Source organism: Phoenix dactylifera, chromosome 14, assembly GCF_009389715.1.
Source record: "Phoenix dactylifera cultivar Barhee BC4 chromosome 14, palm_55x_up_171113_PBpolish2nd_filt_p, whole genome shotgun sequence".
Classification (NCBI taxonomy): Eukaryota; Viridiplantae; Streptophyta; class Magnoliopsida; order Arecales; family Arecaceae; genus Phoenix; species Phoenix dactylifera.
The window spans coordinates 14,288,966-14,303,099 of record NC_052405.1 but is presented as its reverse complement, the minus strand read 5'-3'; the positions used below and the strand labels follow the sequence as shown (position 1 = coordinate 14,303,099).

General features: G+C 35.4%; 1 protein-coding gene across 2 annotated transcripts; it reads right to left on the bottom strand.

Moving 5' to 3' along the window:
* Positions 1-494: 494 nt before the first annotated feature.
* On the bottom strand, positions 495-9,745 carry LOC103719640 (protein transport protein Sec61 subunit alpha-like). 2 transcript variants are annotated; one of them, XM_039133779.1, is made up of 8 exons: positions 9,582-9,745; positions 9,123-9,210; positions 5,108-5,455; positions 3,017-3,244; positions 2,557-2,911; positions 2,342-2,466; positions 1,952-2,087; positions 495-968 (listed from the first exon to the last, which is right to left on the bottom strand). In XM_039133779.1, exons 3-8 carry the CDS (start codon positions 5,449-5,451, stop codon positions 729-731), a joined length of 1,428 nt encoding a protein of 475 aa, XP_038989707.1. In that variant the 5' UTR covers positions 5,452-5,455; positions 9,123-9,210; positions 9,582-9,745; the 3' UTR covers positions 495-728. The 2 variants fall into 2 exon arrangements, with proteins under 2 accessions (XP_038989707.1, XP_038989708.1); XM_039133780.1 differs by lacking the exon at positions 9,582-9,745 and adding an exon at positions 9,505-9,523.
* Between the last annotated feature and the right edge of the window lie 4,389 nt (positions 9,746-14,134).

Below are 14,134 nucleotides of genomic sequence, written 5' to 3'. Positions count from 1 at the left end.
GAAAGGGGGAAGGGCAAGAGCTACGGTCGAAGACCTCTGCACATGGTGGAACGCCCACCAAGTAGAGTTGCTCTTCTTCTTTTTTTTCTCTTATCCCAACGATCCTTTGCCAGATTCCAGCCATTGCTAGGCCGATCGGGAGGAGTTGGAGATAAGGAAAAGAGATGGGAAACCTAGTTCTTACCTTGCTCTAAGGAGACACTGCGGCCAGGATTTCAGTGGCACGAAAACAGGGCATGGTGAGCCAAAGCAAAGGAAAGAAGGAAAGGGAGGGAGAGAAGGGAGGAAAATGGAGGAGGAGGAAGAAGATCTCGGTGATCCTGGCAAGCGGAGAGGGAAAGATATAGAAAGAAGAGACTGCAGATTCCGCATTCTTCTTGCGCTATCCTTTCAAAATCTAAGCTCGCTAGCAAGCAAGATTTGTCAGAAAGAACAGAACCCTCCCTGGCAACGAGGATCAGGGCCAGCTAGGTCGATTTCCACCCAACCAACCATGCGAAAACAGGGTCTCACAATGTCATTCCTAAAAATATCAATCCAACTGTACTAATAATTCAATAACAACATACTAGGTCAACATTACTAGAATACATTGTATACTTGCCAACAGAAGTTTTGCAGCACAAAAGCTTTTCATAAGAAGAGCGCTAAACCATGTCTGTATCTGTCTCAGCCAATCAAAACTGCGACCGGGCTTATCGGAGTTAAAGGTATCTCAAGTATCGGCATCAAAGGCCGAAGAAACCAAGCTCACTGGCTTTCTCCTTCTCAAATGTCTCGAAGTACTGATATATGATTGTCACAGCAAGCAGGATACCGGTTCCAGAACCGATGGCCCCCATGAAATCTGCCAGAACTGTTAACGCACCGATGCACATTCCACCAAAAGCTGCTGCAGTAGGGATGTACCTATTCAATTCCTTCTGTAAATTTGACTCCCGATGACCAGGCATCACCATTTGTTGTTCCTGCAAAATACCCAAAATTTCGATACCCCATTAGCAACGCATCTACCAGTATGTTATACATTTAAGAGTATCCAGTAAGTAAATTATCAAAGCATAAAACCTAATATGATTTACAGTCCTCAGCTCTCATCTATAAAACACTAGAATGCCCAATAATACAAAAACACGAGCCCACGAAAATAACCTAATTTAAGATTTCCATCACCATGATGGTAATCGTAATCCCTAGGGTTTAAGACAATCAATTGTTGGGCACGATTCTTGCTTAATCAGAAGTTGGTTTAGCCTGTAACTAGGCAGTTTGATGGAGTCCATACAAGAAGAACCTGCAATGTTGAAAGAGAACTGGTTCAAAGTGTTATGAAAAGGTTAGGCCTGCCCATCAGGAGAAACGGTGCCAAAAAGTTGTTCCCGTGACCGAATCTTGGAAATAAACTAAGCAGTATCACTGACTACATCTCATGAAGAATATGGAAGCAAGGAATCCATGTTTATCATGGTTTTTATGCAGACAGGTCAAAGTTTGGGCTGAAACATCGCCAACATATTACCAGTCAAATGGATAAAAATGCATATTTTCCCAATATTTGATTTGTTTTGACTAGCCAAAGGAACTTCTATGAACAACAGCCTAAGCCATCACTTACTGTGTGTAGCTTTTCTTACAAATCTAGAGGAAACTAAAAATCAAATACTATAAAAATCTGTTTTTTGTTTTGCACCTCTCTTGTTCCCTGTTTTACTTTACATTGAAACTTTACTTTCATCTTTCCCTCTTCAAACCCAAATAAAACCCAAATACTAAACCTCTTTCCCTTCAGGCATCAACCAAGTCTTCTCCAAATCCCTACCTATAGCCAACCCTAACATTATGTCTGAACATGGTCAAATATCCTTTTGTTCACATACACATATGACCTCCAATTAAAATTTGTGTACTAATTGAATGCAATGGATGACAACCAAAGCAAAAAAAAATGTACCTTGAGCTGCTTGGCCACATCTCTTGCTGATGATCCAGAGACTTCTATCCAAGTCTTTGAGAAAAGTGCACAAGCTGAGAGCATAAAAACTATATAGAAAAGCGCATGGAATGGATTTGCCGCCATATCTGCCAGGCTGCATAGTTGGCACCAAAGGTTAAGATAGTAAGATACTGTAGATGAAGATAGAAATAATAAGATTATGCACATTTCACGCACATACATGCACGTGCGCATGCGCGCACGTGCACAAACACACAAAACACACACACACATGCGCACGTGCACAAACACACAAAACACACACACACACACACACACAGAGAGAGAGAGAGAGAGAGAGAGAGAGAGAGAGAGAGAGAGAGAGATGAAATGTAACTTTTTAATCACCTTGATGGTGCTGTGATGTAGTAAGCCAGACCACCTACAGGGATGGATTGACCGGAATACTCAGATTCTTTCCACTTGCCCAGAAGATTTACAAGGAAATTGCCACTGTACCTCCTGTACAATAACTGCACAGGAATCAAAAGGAATTAGATATTTTTGGACAAAAAGAAAGGTTAATATGGTTTGACAGTTCTGTAAGTGTCTGCTTTGAATACCTGGGAGATAAAATATAGGTTAGAAACAAGTGCTGAGTGTAAAATGATTGGCATATTAGATGTGTAAAACAGCTTAATTGGGTAAGATCCTTGTTGTCCACGAGCATTCTTTGACCTCACAGGCAGCACCACACGGAAGCCTTGGAAATAGATAACAATGAGGAAGACCAAAACTGTGGCAAGCAAATTGGTCACATTTGGAAGATTTTGACGATAGAAAGCCTCACGAAGAGCACGGACTTTATCAGTTCGAGTTATCAGTAGATGGAACAAAGCAATGACAGCGCCTTCAAATTCAGCACCACGCCCACTGTTAATGGTCGTAGGGCTAAATGCCTTCCAGATAATATTTTCACTGCAAGATAAGAATGATAAATAAAAAATCATGAAGGTAAGAATGATAAATAAATAAAAAATCATCAGGTAAGAATGATAAATAAAAAAAAAATCATGAACTTACCATATATTGGTGGCAATGAATAAAGAAATACCGGATCCCAAACCATATCCCTTCTGGAGAAGTTCATCTAAACATATGACAATGATACCAGCAAAGAAAAGTTGAAGTATAATGAGAATTGCATTTCCAGTTCCTAATTGGCTGACACTACCATACATTCCAGATAGGACATATGCAACTGCCTCCCCAATAGCGATCAAGATGCCAAGTAACTTTTGTGCACCATTTCTGAAAATTAAACATGAAAACTAGTATCAGGTCAACTACCTATTCGACTTGCTTTAATGATGGATTGCATCTGATTAAAACAAGGATATTTACACATAAAGTATGCAAACAAGACTCAACGACAACTTACTCTGTAAAGGTAACATGTTTGAAAGTAACAAATGCAAACAATAAACACACATACATTATTTGCTTTTCTTATTAATGATACAAGGCATTTCATTATTATTTATTTTTAATATATTCGGGTTTTCCATCAGCAAGTGGTCATATAAGACAAATGACATATATATTTTCAGGAAATACACATGCCTCATAGAAACATGAGCTATCATATGGCCTCTTATTTATGCTCATGCGCACAAGGGTTCATACATCCAGCTCATTGAGCGCATTCTAAACTTGACATAATCATGATGATCAACGTATTTTAATTTAGTTGACAAAAACTCTTTACAGTTATTATAGCATAAGCCCAATAGAGTAAATTCCTTATCAAAAATTTTTTCTGATTCACAAGTATTGTAAACATTTATGTATACTAGCAGAATGGAACATGCAATGCATGTTATGTAAAAGATACTGCCTACCAAAAGAAAGGAAAAGGATATATATTTGTAATACAGAAAATAAGAAGTAAAAATATAAAAGACATAACAAAAAAACTAAAGCACAAAAAATTAAAATATGAAATAATATAGAGTAAAATATAAACATAAAAACAAAGCAAACAAAAGTAAACAAATTTTTAAAAAAGGTTTAATTTACAAAAGAAAACAAATTAAAAAATTCCAAATTTTCACATCCATCAACATCATCATGTTCATAGTCCACACTATGTCAGATTCCAGAATTAGTAATTGGATGAGGCTTAGACACTATTCAGGTAACATCATTGTCATACTATCCCTCAAGTATTGTGTCCAATTTGAAATGAAATGCCTCTAATGAGTAGATGTGCCCTCAAATTGCTGCCTGCCAATGTTTAATTAATTTCCTACATTTTAGTAGACATGTCAATGATCAGAACTAAGACATATTTGGCAGTGATTGCAAGGGGATAGAAGCATCTAGTCATGCTACCTAGGTTGTAACCAGCTCCCTTCTAACAAATTAGAAGATCATATTACATCCACCATTTCCTCATTTGCTTCCTTAGTTGTTGGGGATTAGAAGTGGAAGGCTGGTTTATCTGGAAAGAGCTCAACAAGAAGAAATGATGTCTAGGGAACAATTTTATAGCAAATAATGATGGGGACAGATTTGTTCCCAAAGTGAAATAATTTTTGAGAGGGTAAAGGTATTCTGAAATTAATTGAAGGGCCTTTTGGTCAGAAAGTTGACATGAAAAATCTTACAGGGAAGATTCTGATATTCACAACTCCCTTTTCATTAAGTGGTATACATAATGCATAGTTGTGCATGTTTATCATGGAAGAGTACCAATATTACATCAATTTAGTTGCCTAATAAATTAGAAAGTGTCTCTTGTATGGCATCTTTAGATGTCCATGTAAGCCAAGTGAGATTGAGCTAGGTTTTTCCTTTTCTTTCCTCATATTTTTTCCGAGTTTATTAAATGTGGGATTGCTTTTCATAAAAGACAACAAAACCAACCAAAGCCTGCCTGAGAGAGGGTAATGAGATTTCATATTTATCCTACAGGGAATACTAGTTTAAACTTTAGAAACAGCTTATACAAACTTTTGCATCACTGATTCGTTACCTGAATTCCTTTGGGCATTAATGTCTAAATGATGCAGTATCATTACTCAAGTTTATCACAGATTCATACGCAATAAGAAAAATTAAAGAACAGGTGTGTTCGATAACAATGGCAACATTTCAGTAGTTGGCACTTACAAAAGAGCACGATCCTCTCGAACGCTGTTATCCACTTCAATGATCTTCGATCCAACCAAGAGTTGCATAACCAGTCCAGAAGTTACAATTGGAGTGATTCCTAGCTCCATGACAGTTCCACGGTTTGACGCAAGAATAACACGCATCCAGTAAAAAGGATCTGCTCCAGTAGTCGAATGTATGCCATATAAAGGAAGTTGACTGCAAACCAGAAAAATGAAAAGAGAGATCACAGTGTAGATCACTTTTTCCCTGAATGGAATTTTCCGGTCAGCACTTTGAACTTCAGGCAAGAATGCCAGGAATGGTCTAACAAGATGAAGCACTCTAAACCCTCCAGCCATTTTCCTGCACAGAGAAAAGAATAACCAATAACCATACAACTAATTGATTGAAAGCCAGAACTACTGGTTTCATTTTATAATCACTTCATGAAGAACAAACAAACAGGGAAGAATTACTGTAGAAAATACCTTGTGAAAGAAAGAGGATATAAAGCAAGACTAAGTAAGGTAACAGATATTAAAATTGGCTAACAGACAAGTTTGCAAGAAGATAAGCAAAATTAGATACATTGCTTTTAAAGAAGGATAAAAGAAAATTACGAAATAAATATCTAAGTGCCCTCCTCCCCCACCCCAACCAAAAAAGAAAAAAGAAATCTAACTGCAATTGAAAAAAGAATTCCCTACTGTAAAACCTGTCGACCATATCATTTCTTTGCTAATAGTTAAGTTGACCAGTCTCCTCATTTCTGCATTTAATAGAATGCTAAAATACCAAAATCATCTTGGACCGATATGCCTGGAAGATCTGCTTTTGCTGGCACTGTTACTATATAACTATACTGTATCTTTAACTAGTGGCTGCAGTTGAAGTAAGGATTTGGATTGATCCTGTAATGGCAAACACTCAGGTTTAATTGACATATGACTCTGTCATGCATATGAAACTAATCATATGCATTAATATGAAAATACATAGATATCTTGGACTTCATAAGAAAGGAAAAAAAAAAAAAAAGCAAAGATGCAAAACACTATAGCAACCTGGTGATTGGGTCCTACTCTTAAGGCATTGGATGTCTGTGGAGAAGTGATTCAAGATGCTCTCGCATGTCAATTCTTGTGGTTCCTATCTAGAAGATTCCTCTAGTTGGCGAGATGGCTGATCTGAGAGTTTCCAGAGGGCAAGTGATGGAGAGGGAGAGAGAGAAGGGAAGAAATAGTTAGAAAAAGGGGAAAGAGAGAGAGAAAAGAGAGCTGCAGAGAGACAGGTTGAAGAAGATAGATCAAGAGAGAAGTACATAGATAGAGAGCATAGACCAAAGAGAACGGAAGAAGGACAAGAGAGAGGGAAAGAAGGGAGAGGGAAAGTCTGAGAAAAAGGGAATGAGGTACACAATCAAGGAGAGCAAGAAAGTGAGGAACCTTTCTATCACCATTTGTTATCACCGTCCATGTCAGATTTATTTTCACTGTAACTGTTTCCTTCTTTTTCAATAGATGTTGTAATGGTTTATGATTTTCAAATATGAACTTTACTAGATGATAGAGCCCTGCACCTATGTTAATTAAATAAGAGGACCAACAATATAATTCATATATATATATATATATATATATATATATATAGAGAGAGAGAGAGAGAGAGAGAGAGAGAGCTGGACTTGGGCTACACTCAAGTGGATTTCCACTCAGATCTGGTCAGGTCTATATTGGATGATGGGAGTTCCATATCGATAATCCAAGCTGTTGAATGTGATCTACTGCCACTACAAATCATATGATTTGGAGACCCCTACCTTATGCATTAAGTAGCCAAAAAAAATATTGTTTCGTGTTATTTAGATTGTCCAATTTTTTGACCACTTGATACATAGACTATGGGTCTCCAAATCAAAAAAAATTTGGTATATAAACAATTTAGAGGTAGTAGATCATATCCAACGGCTCGAATCATCGAATACCAACACAAAACTAGTAATGTGTTTATTAACTTAAGGACTCACATGATTATGATCTACAGTATTTCTGAAAGCAAAAAACTATGTGCTTTGAAGATCTCTTATCCATACATGTTTATAGGCAGGAAAAAAAATAAGTTCACACCAAAGAAAAGCTCAAACATGATGGAAAATTAGTGAATGAGCAATGGTTTTAATATCTAAGTATGCAAAAACTAAATATTGGATACATACAATTGTTTCAGAAAACAATTTCTGACATTTTAAAGAAAGGAAGCTCTACGACACATTGCTACAAGGCTGATAAAGGCTAGCAGACAAATAACAAATGCAGAAAGGAAAAAAGTGAATAGAAATGAAAATCAAGAAGATTAACTCGTATAATCATCAACAGAGATAAACTAATATCTACCTAAATCATATGACTTGCATGTATATTGCATTCACCTCAATAGATATGTCAGGGAGTCTGCCATGAAAAAGGCTAAGAATCATTATTTACTATAAGGTCTAATTATTATTATTTTAAAAAAAAACATTCTAGACCATGTTCTGCACTTTTTAGAAGAGATGCTAAAGGGAAACATGGATAAAAAGAAGCTATCATCCTTGTGAACTAAAAAAGATTTGTAATGAAAAATAATTTTAAATGATTCTTTTTTTTTGGTGTAAATTGGTTCAATCCAAGATCCGCCGTACCGGTACCGGTCGGCGTACCGGTGGCATACCGGTCCGGTACGTACCGGTTCCGTACCGGTACAGCAGTCGTACCAGCTGGTTTTCCAATGAAAAGCTCTCGGTACCGGATTCCATACTGATCCGGTACCGGTCCCAACCAGAACTGGTTCGTACCGGCCGATACGGGCCGGTACGGCATACCCTAGTTCAATCCATCTACATGTGACAAAAAATTGAAGAATAAAAGATTCTAAAGCTAACGAACTGTAGAACAACTCCAACCATGTCTCCTGCAACATACAATGAAATTCTACAGATTGGCCCCATTCATGAAGCCTAGATTGTACATGTATAAGAATACCATAGACAAAGGAAAATCCATGATAACACTGAAGCGAGGACCAAAATCTTGGTCTCTGCTTCGATTTCAAGTAGAGCCACTGAGTTTTAGTTGCAGTATTTTCTGTAGTTTGCTACATTTGTTTTTTTAATTATTATTTTAGAGCCTGAATCCAGCCTAGATTGTATTTTGATAATCCAGATTAAGAGAGCAACAGATAGAAAGTAGACTGTATTACTCCAAGATATCGAACTGGAAGGCTGTAAACATGTGAAATTACATATATACATAGATATATTGCATGCATGCACAAAAAAATGGACATGCTTACACATGCCTCCGTGCATACATGTGCACAAGCAAGCACACCCAGATTAAGAGAGAAATTGACAGAGAAAGTAGAATCTATACTCCAAGACATCAAAGTGAAAGAGTGCAAACACGTAAAATATCATATCTGCATACTTATATTGCATGCATATGCACACAAATGCACACACACTTAAACATGTGTCTCTGTGCATGCTTGCATACGCTCATGCACATGCATGCAAATGCACAAAAGCGTGCACCTGGGTGCACGCATATAGGTATATACATAATCAGTGGCAACGTTTTAACATAATGGAACTTTATCATACAGTGATCAATGAAAAACATGAATTCACCAGCTTCTCAAATAAACTTTAATCTTAAATCAGCGCAGAAAATAAATTTGACAAAATCAAATAAGACCATGTCAACTTCAACTCAATAATTTTACTTTAAGAGATTTTGGTACAACACGAATGAACTGACTTTTTAAATTAGGAGGTTATAATAATGTCCTGATGTTATATTTATATCTGAAGGGATCAAGATTAATCAGCTGCAACTAGATCAATAAGAAGCCTAATAGATATTAAAAATAACCAAGAAAGATACCGCGGCAAACGAATCAGTACATAAATCTAATTGATAAAATAGCAAACAGCAGAGATAGAGAAGAAGTACTTTATTGCTGAGGGGACCCTAAAATAAAAAATTTTTACCTCGCCCTTTATTTTTTTTCTTTCTCCTTTTGTTTTCCTCTCCGTTATCACACGGGACCTGATTAAATCCAGAGATCTATATCGCAACCTGCACGGAAAAAATAAAAGGTGAACAAGAAAGGAAAAGAAGATCAATAACCAAAAAAAATCAAAAATTCAAATTGTCTGAAAAATAACCAAAACCTCCAATCCCCATCAAATACCCCCAAAAAGAGAATCGGGTTTCAGCCACTACCAAACTAGAAACATAAAAAAAAAAACTGTTTTTTTTTCAAACAAACAAGCCATCAGAAGTTGTAATTTCAAAACAAAACCAAAAAAAAGAAACAAGAAATCATCGGGATGGGTTAGCTCTTGATGGGAACTTTGGCCTTTCGAGTACCTTTTCCCCGTTCAAATCTTAAATGGATACAGATAGCGGCGAGAGCAGAGGTACAGAGAAAGAGAGAGGTGACCGACCATGGAAGGAGAATCTGAGGCCGGATTTAGTCGGGAATGAGGTCGGATCTGATCGAATCCACGGGACAGGGGAGGCGGAAGATGTTTCAGCGGTCGGCGAAGCTCTAGCGGAGAAAGGGGGCTAATTCTAGGGCTCGCAATCCGCAAAGACCCATTTGTCACGACTCGGAACGGGCACGATATGTAGTCTCGCGTTCGGGAACGATTCAAAATTTGAGCCGACTCGACCCGTCTCATCTGAAACGATCCCTTTCAATTAATCAACTCGGACCTAAATTTTACTTGTTGAGTTTTTTTTTTTTTTCTTTTTTTATAGATAAACTCATTTTTAAGTTGTAATTGAGAAAGAAAAAAAAAGAATATTCACATGATGATGTACCCATTTTAATCTGTTAATGGTATCTATCAACATTTTCTTTTAAGGGCATAGGTAGTGTTCAAAATGAGTGACATTCTCCTAGTTATAAAAGATATTTTAAAATTTGTCGTTTATATAATTTGATAAATTAATCTAAATTTTCTGAAATAGGGATGGTAAGGTTTTAGCTTTGAAAACCTCATAACTCAAAACACCCTTCTAAAGCAGACAAAGAAGAAAATCAGACAAATCCTCTGTCTCTTGTTTCAAATCATGCAACCCCCAAACTTGCCCCTCTATGTAGCTATAAATTCCATCCAAAAAAAATGATATCCAATAAACTCATCCACAAGGAGCTATAATTTATGTATAATATATGATGCCGAGACAATTGTTGTTCTAAAATACATTGGTGGAATATAAAGCTGTAAATAGGTTGGGTCAGATTGGGTCCTGAGTGACCTCGATTCGATCCGGTTTTTTATTCGGGTTCTAATTTTGGACCCAGATCCGATCTGGTTGAAAATCGGGTCGAGCCGGATCGAATCCATGCCTACAAATTTTAACCTAACGGGTTATTTCGGTCGGATCTGGGTCGGATCCGGATTTGGATATGGATTGAGATTGGGTAGGGCCGATCCGACCCAAAAAATAAAATGAGTTCAAATTTAGGACTCGACTCGGCCCCGCGGATCCTAAAATTCGAGTCGGGTTGGATCTTATGCAGGTCGTGTCGGATCGGATCACAGATCGATCCAACCCATTTGCAGCAGGTGGAACATTATTTAACCATGACATAAGCAAAAATGACAATTCTTCTAAGTTAAGCAATATATTTATTTTCTCTAATATATATATATATATATATATATATATATATTTGGGGAAGATATAAAAATAGAAATATATTTTTCTTAATATAAAGTTGTCAAGATATTATAGATTAATATAAATATTATGGAAAAGGTTTTGGATGCATATGTCATCACACATGAAAGTTTATTAAAAGCAACCAACTTTCCACCTACTAAGCAAGCCATCGTCCGTATCTTTATACCTTGTACTTTTTTGGTGGGTTCACCTGGATGCAAATAAGTCTTGATAAAGTATCCCAAAAAGTCTAAATCTATTGTCTCATGCAGTGGTTTTGTTAGATACAACGTAGAAATATGTTAGAACTTTTTAAATATCTTTTTATTTTCTCCATGAATATCTTTCCTCTTACCCCTTTCTTTCGATTTTGTTGATCTACTCCTACTACCATGTTTTATGCAATTATAGGAGTAAATTATGGATTATGGCTGTTGGAGAATCTAGTGATTTTATATTTGAAAATTTGTAAGGATAAATGGTTGTATCATAATCACAAGAGAGGGAGGGGTACTATGAGAGGAGAATCTAAGATCAAATTTTGTTGGATCCGGTCGGAGCCACGAGGAGGGAGAGTGGACACAATGAGGATAAAAGGGAAGAATTGAAAGAGTTCTTTAGAAAGCTCTAATAGGAAAAGGAGGCTAACTCTAGAATCGAGCAATTGGCAAATAGCAACTTGTTTGTCATGATAGGTGGACCAAGTATGATTTAGGTCTGTGTTTGAGAATGATAAGTTTGCCGATTTGATCCAAGTAGTTTAAAATGATCCCTATAATTAATCACCCTAGACTTAGGTTTTACTTGGTTAGGCTATTTTCTTTTTCCCTTTTTGATAAACTCACTTTAAAATTATATTTAAGAAATAAAAAGAATATTCAAATGGCATGCTCTTATTTAAGCTACCAATAGTATCTATTCACATTTTCTTTTAAGGGTTTTGGTACTATGCTAGTGTTTAAATAAGTGATATTCCCCTAGTCATCAGTAATATTTTTATTATGTCTTATTTATATAACTTGATAAATACGATCTAAATTTTATGAGATGGACTATCAAGTGGGTCGTGCTAACATGGACGAAAAGGTTTCAGCCATGGAAATGCTACAACTCAGAACACCCTCCTAAAGAAAACAAATTTAAAAAAAATCATACAAGAGCTCTATCTCTTTTCTCTTTCAAATCGAACATATCTTCTTACCAAAAAGAAAGGAAAAGGAAAAGATAAAAAATCAAATAAATCACAAACTTTTAGCCTTTTATGTTTCTATTCAATCTCATCCTCTGAAAATAAGAAATGTGGCATTTAATAAGCTCATGACATAATTGTGTATGATATATGATGCCAAGTTATTTATTATTCGTAAGTAGATTGGTGGAGCTGCTTAACCATGACTTGAGCGAAGATGTTAGTCCATCTAACCTTGGTAACATGTTTATTTTTTGAAATATAGGTATCTTTAGAAAAATATATAAAATTTGAGAAATATTTTTGTTTGTGTATAACTGTTAGGATATCACAGATTAATAAAATGTTTCACATTGCGTCACAAGTTGTTGCAGATGCCACCAAACATGAAAGTTTGTTAGAGAAAACTGACTTTCCTCAAACAAAGAAGTTAGTAGTTATAAAGTTTCATTGCCTTTTTATCCTGTTTTTATCTTGTGGACTAGGTTAGATACAAATAAGTCATGATAAAGCAACTCAAATAGTTAAATTCTATTGTCCTTTAGCCTTATTATATATAAGCCAAGGTTTAGTATAGGAATGAGTTAGAACTTTATTGAATACATATTTAGTTTTCTCTATTAATTTCTTTCTTACTCCATCTTCTTTTTGATTTTGTTGATATACTCCTTCGACTATATTTTAACATTCATGCTTGGCCATTAATTTAGGCTCTCCAAGGTCACTCTTGATCTTTTGGTGATACTTTTTGGTCTGTGCATGAATGTTGAGTAGGGATACTTTTTGCCTACATTAAAGGATTTAGGAGCTTAATTATAGATTAGAAGGGTATAAAAAATTAAAAAGTGAAATCTATTTATAATTGCTAGATCATATCTAACAGTGTCAAAACTAGGTGGAATAAACTAGTTGATAGTACAATATCAAAGAGATTTTCATTTAACACTTATATTAGGTGGTGCTACCCGATGGATATGTCAAAATCAGTTTCCTGGTATTCGAGATATATGTAAATCACACATAACCGTATATTTATAGCACTTATCATTTAACTAATATTTAACCATATTTGACAAATTGTTTCTTAATTTGAGAATTAGATTTGGGCCAATAATGATTTGGAACTTGAGACTGATTGCCAATACGAAAAAGAAATGTGTTTGGCTAGTCAAGGAAAAATTTAGACAAATTATGACTTATTTTGACTCATGTGTAAATAAATAAAAAAACTTAAATTATTAGTACTAACCACATAGTCACATCTTTATTCTTTAATTAATATTACTAACCATAGAACTTCACAAAACATTTTTTCATTAAAGTGCACATATCCATCAGGAAACTCATATGAACAAATATGAAACATTATCTATTTTTAATCTTCTTATTTTGTTGACATGATAAGGATGTGAAATTGGAAGCACAAGAGAAAACATCAATAAGTACATTTCAATTTTATATATAGGTCTAGAGTAAGAGTCTATCAAGCGAGGAATATAAAATGCAATCACTAAAAAGCATTGTTAATTTGTGCCGTGTTTAACAAATAATACGTACCATGTTTGACCACGTGTATCAATAGGTTATCAATATATGCATAGAGTTTTGATTGTACCTCTAAATTATGAATACAAGCATCAAGGTGAATTTGATCCGCAATCCAAAAGTATCAACTCATTTATTGATCTTTTGAAAACCTTACTAGTTAGACCAAAATCAAGTGATTTTTATTTGCTATAATCCATTAATATTTTTAGATAGGTTATTAATTTATTTAATATAATTTGACCAAGTTTTGAGATGGATTGATAATTTTTTTAATTACTTGAGTGATAATCATTTTGGAGGAAAGCTCTAAAGCCATGTATAGCTCATGCTTGATGCCATGCCTTTAATAACCTAACTAAGCATTTAGCAATGTCAAACATATTAGAGAATATCAAAGAAGATTTTCAGATGATACCATATTATAGAATATCAGAGAACATCAGAAAAGATCAAAGAGATTTTCTGCAATGTGTATCATGTGTCCAATGTGATCACACGTTGCTTATTTTTTGTACTGAAATCATAGGAACCCAATTCCAATATGGTATCAAAGCCATAACATCTTGTGACCTTCATCAACTCATGATC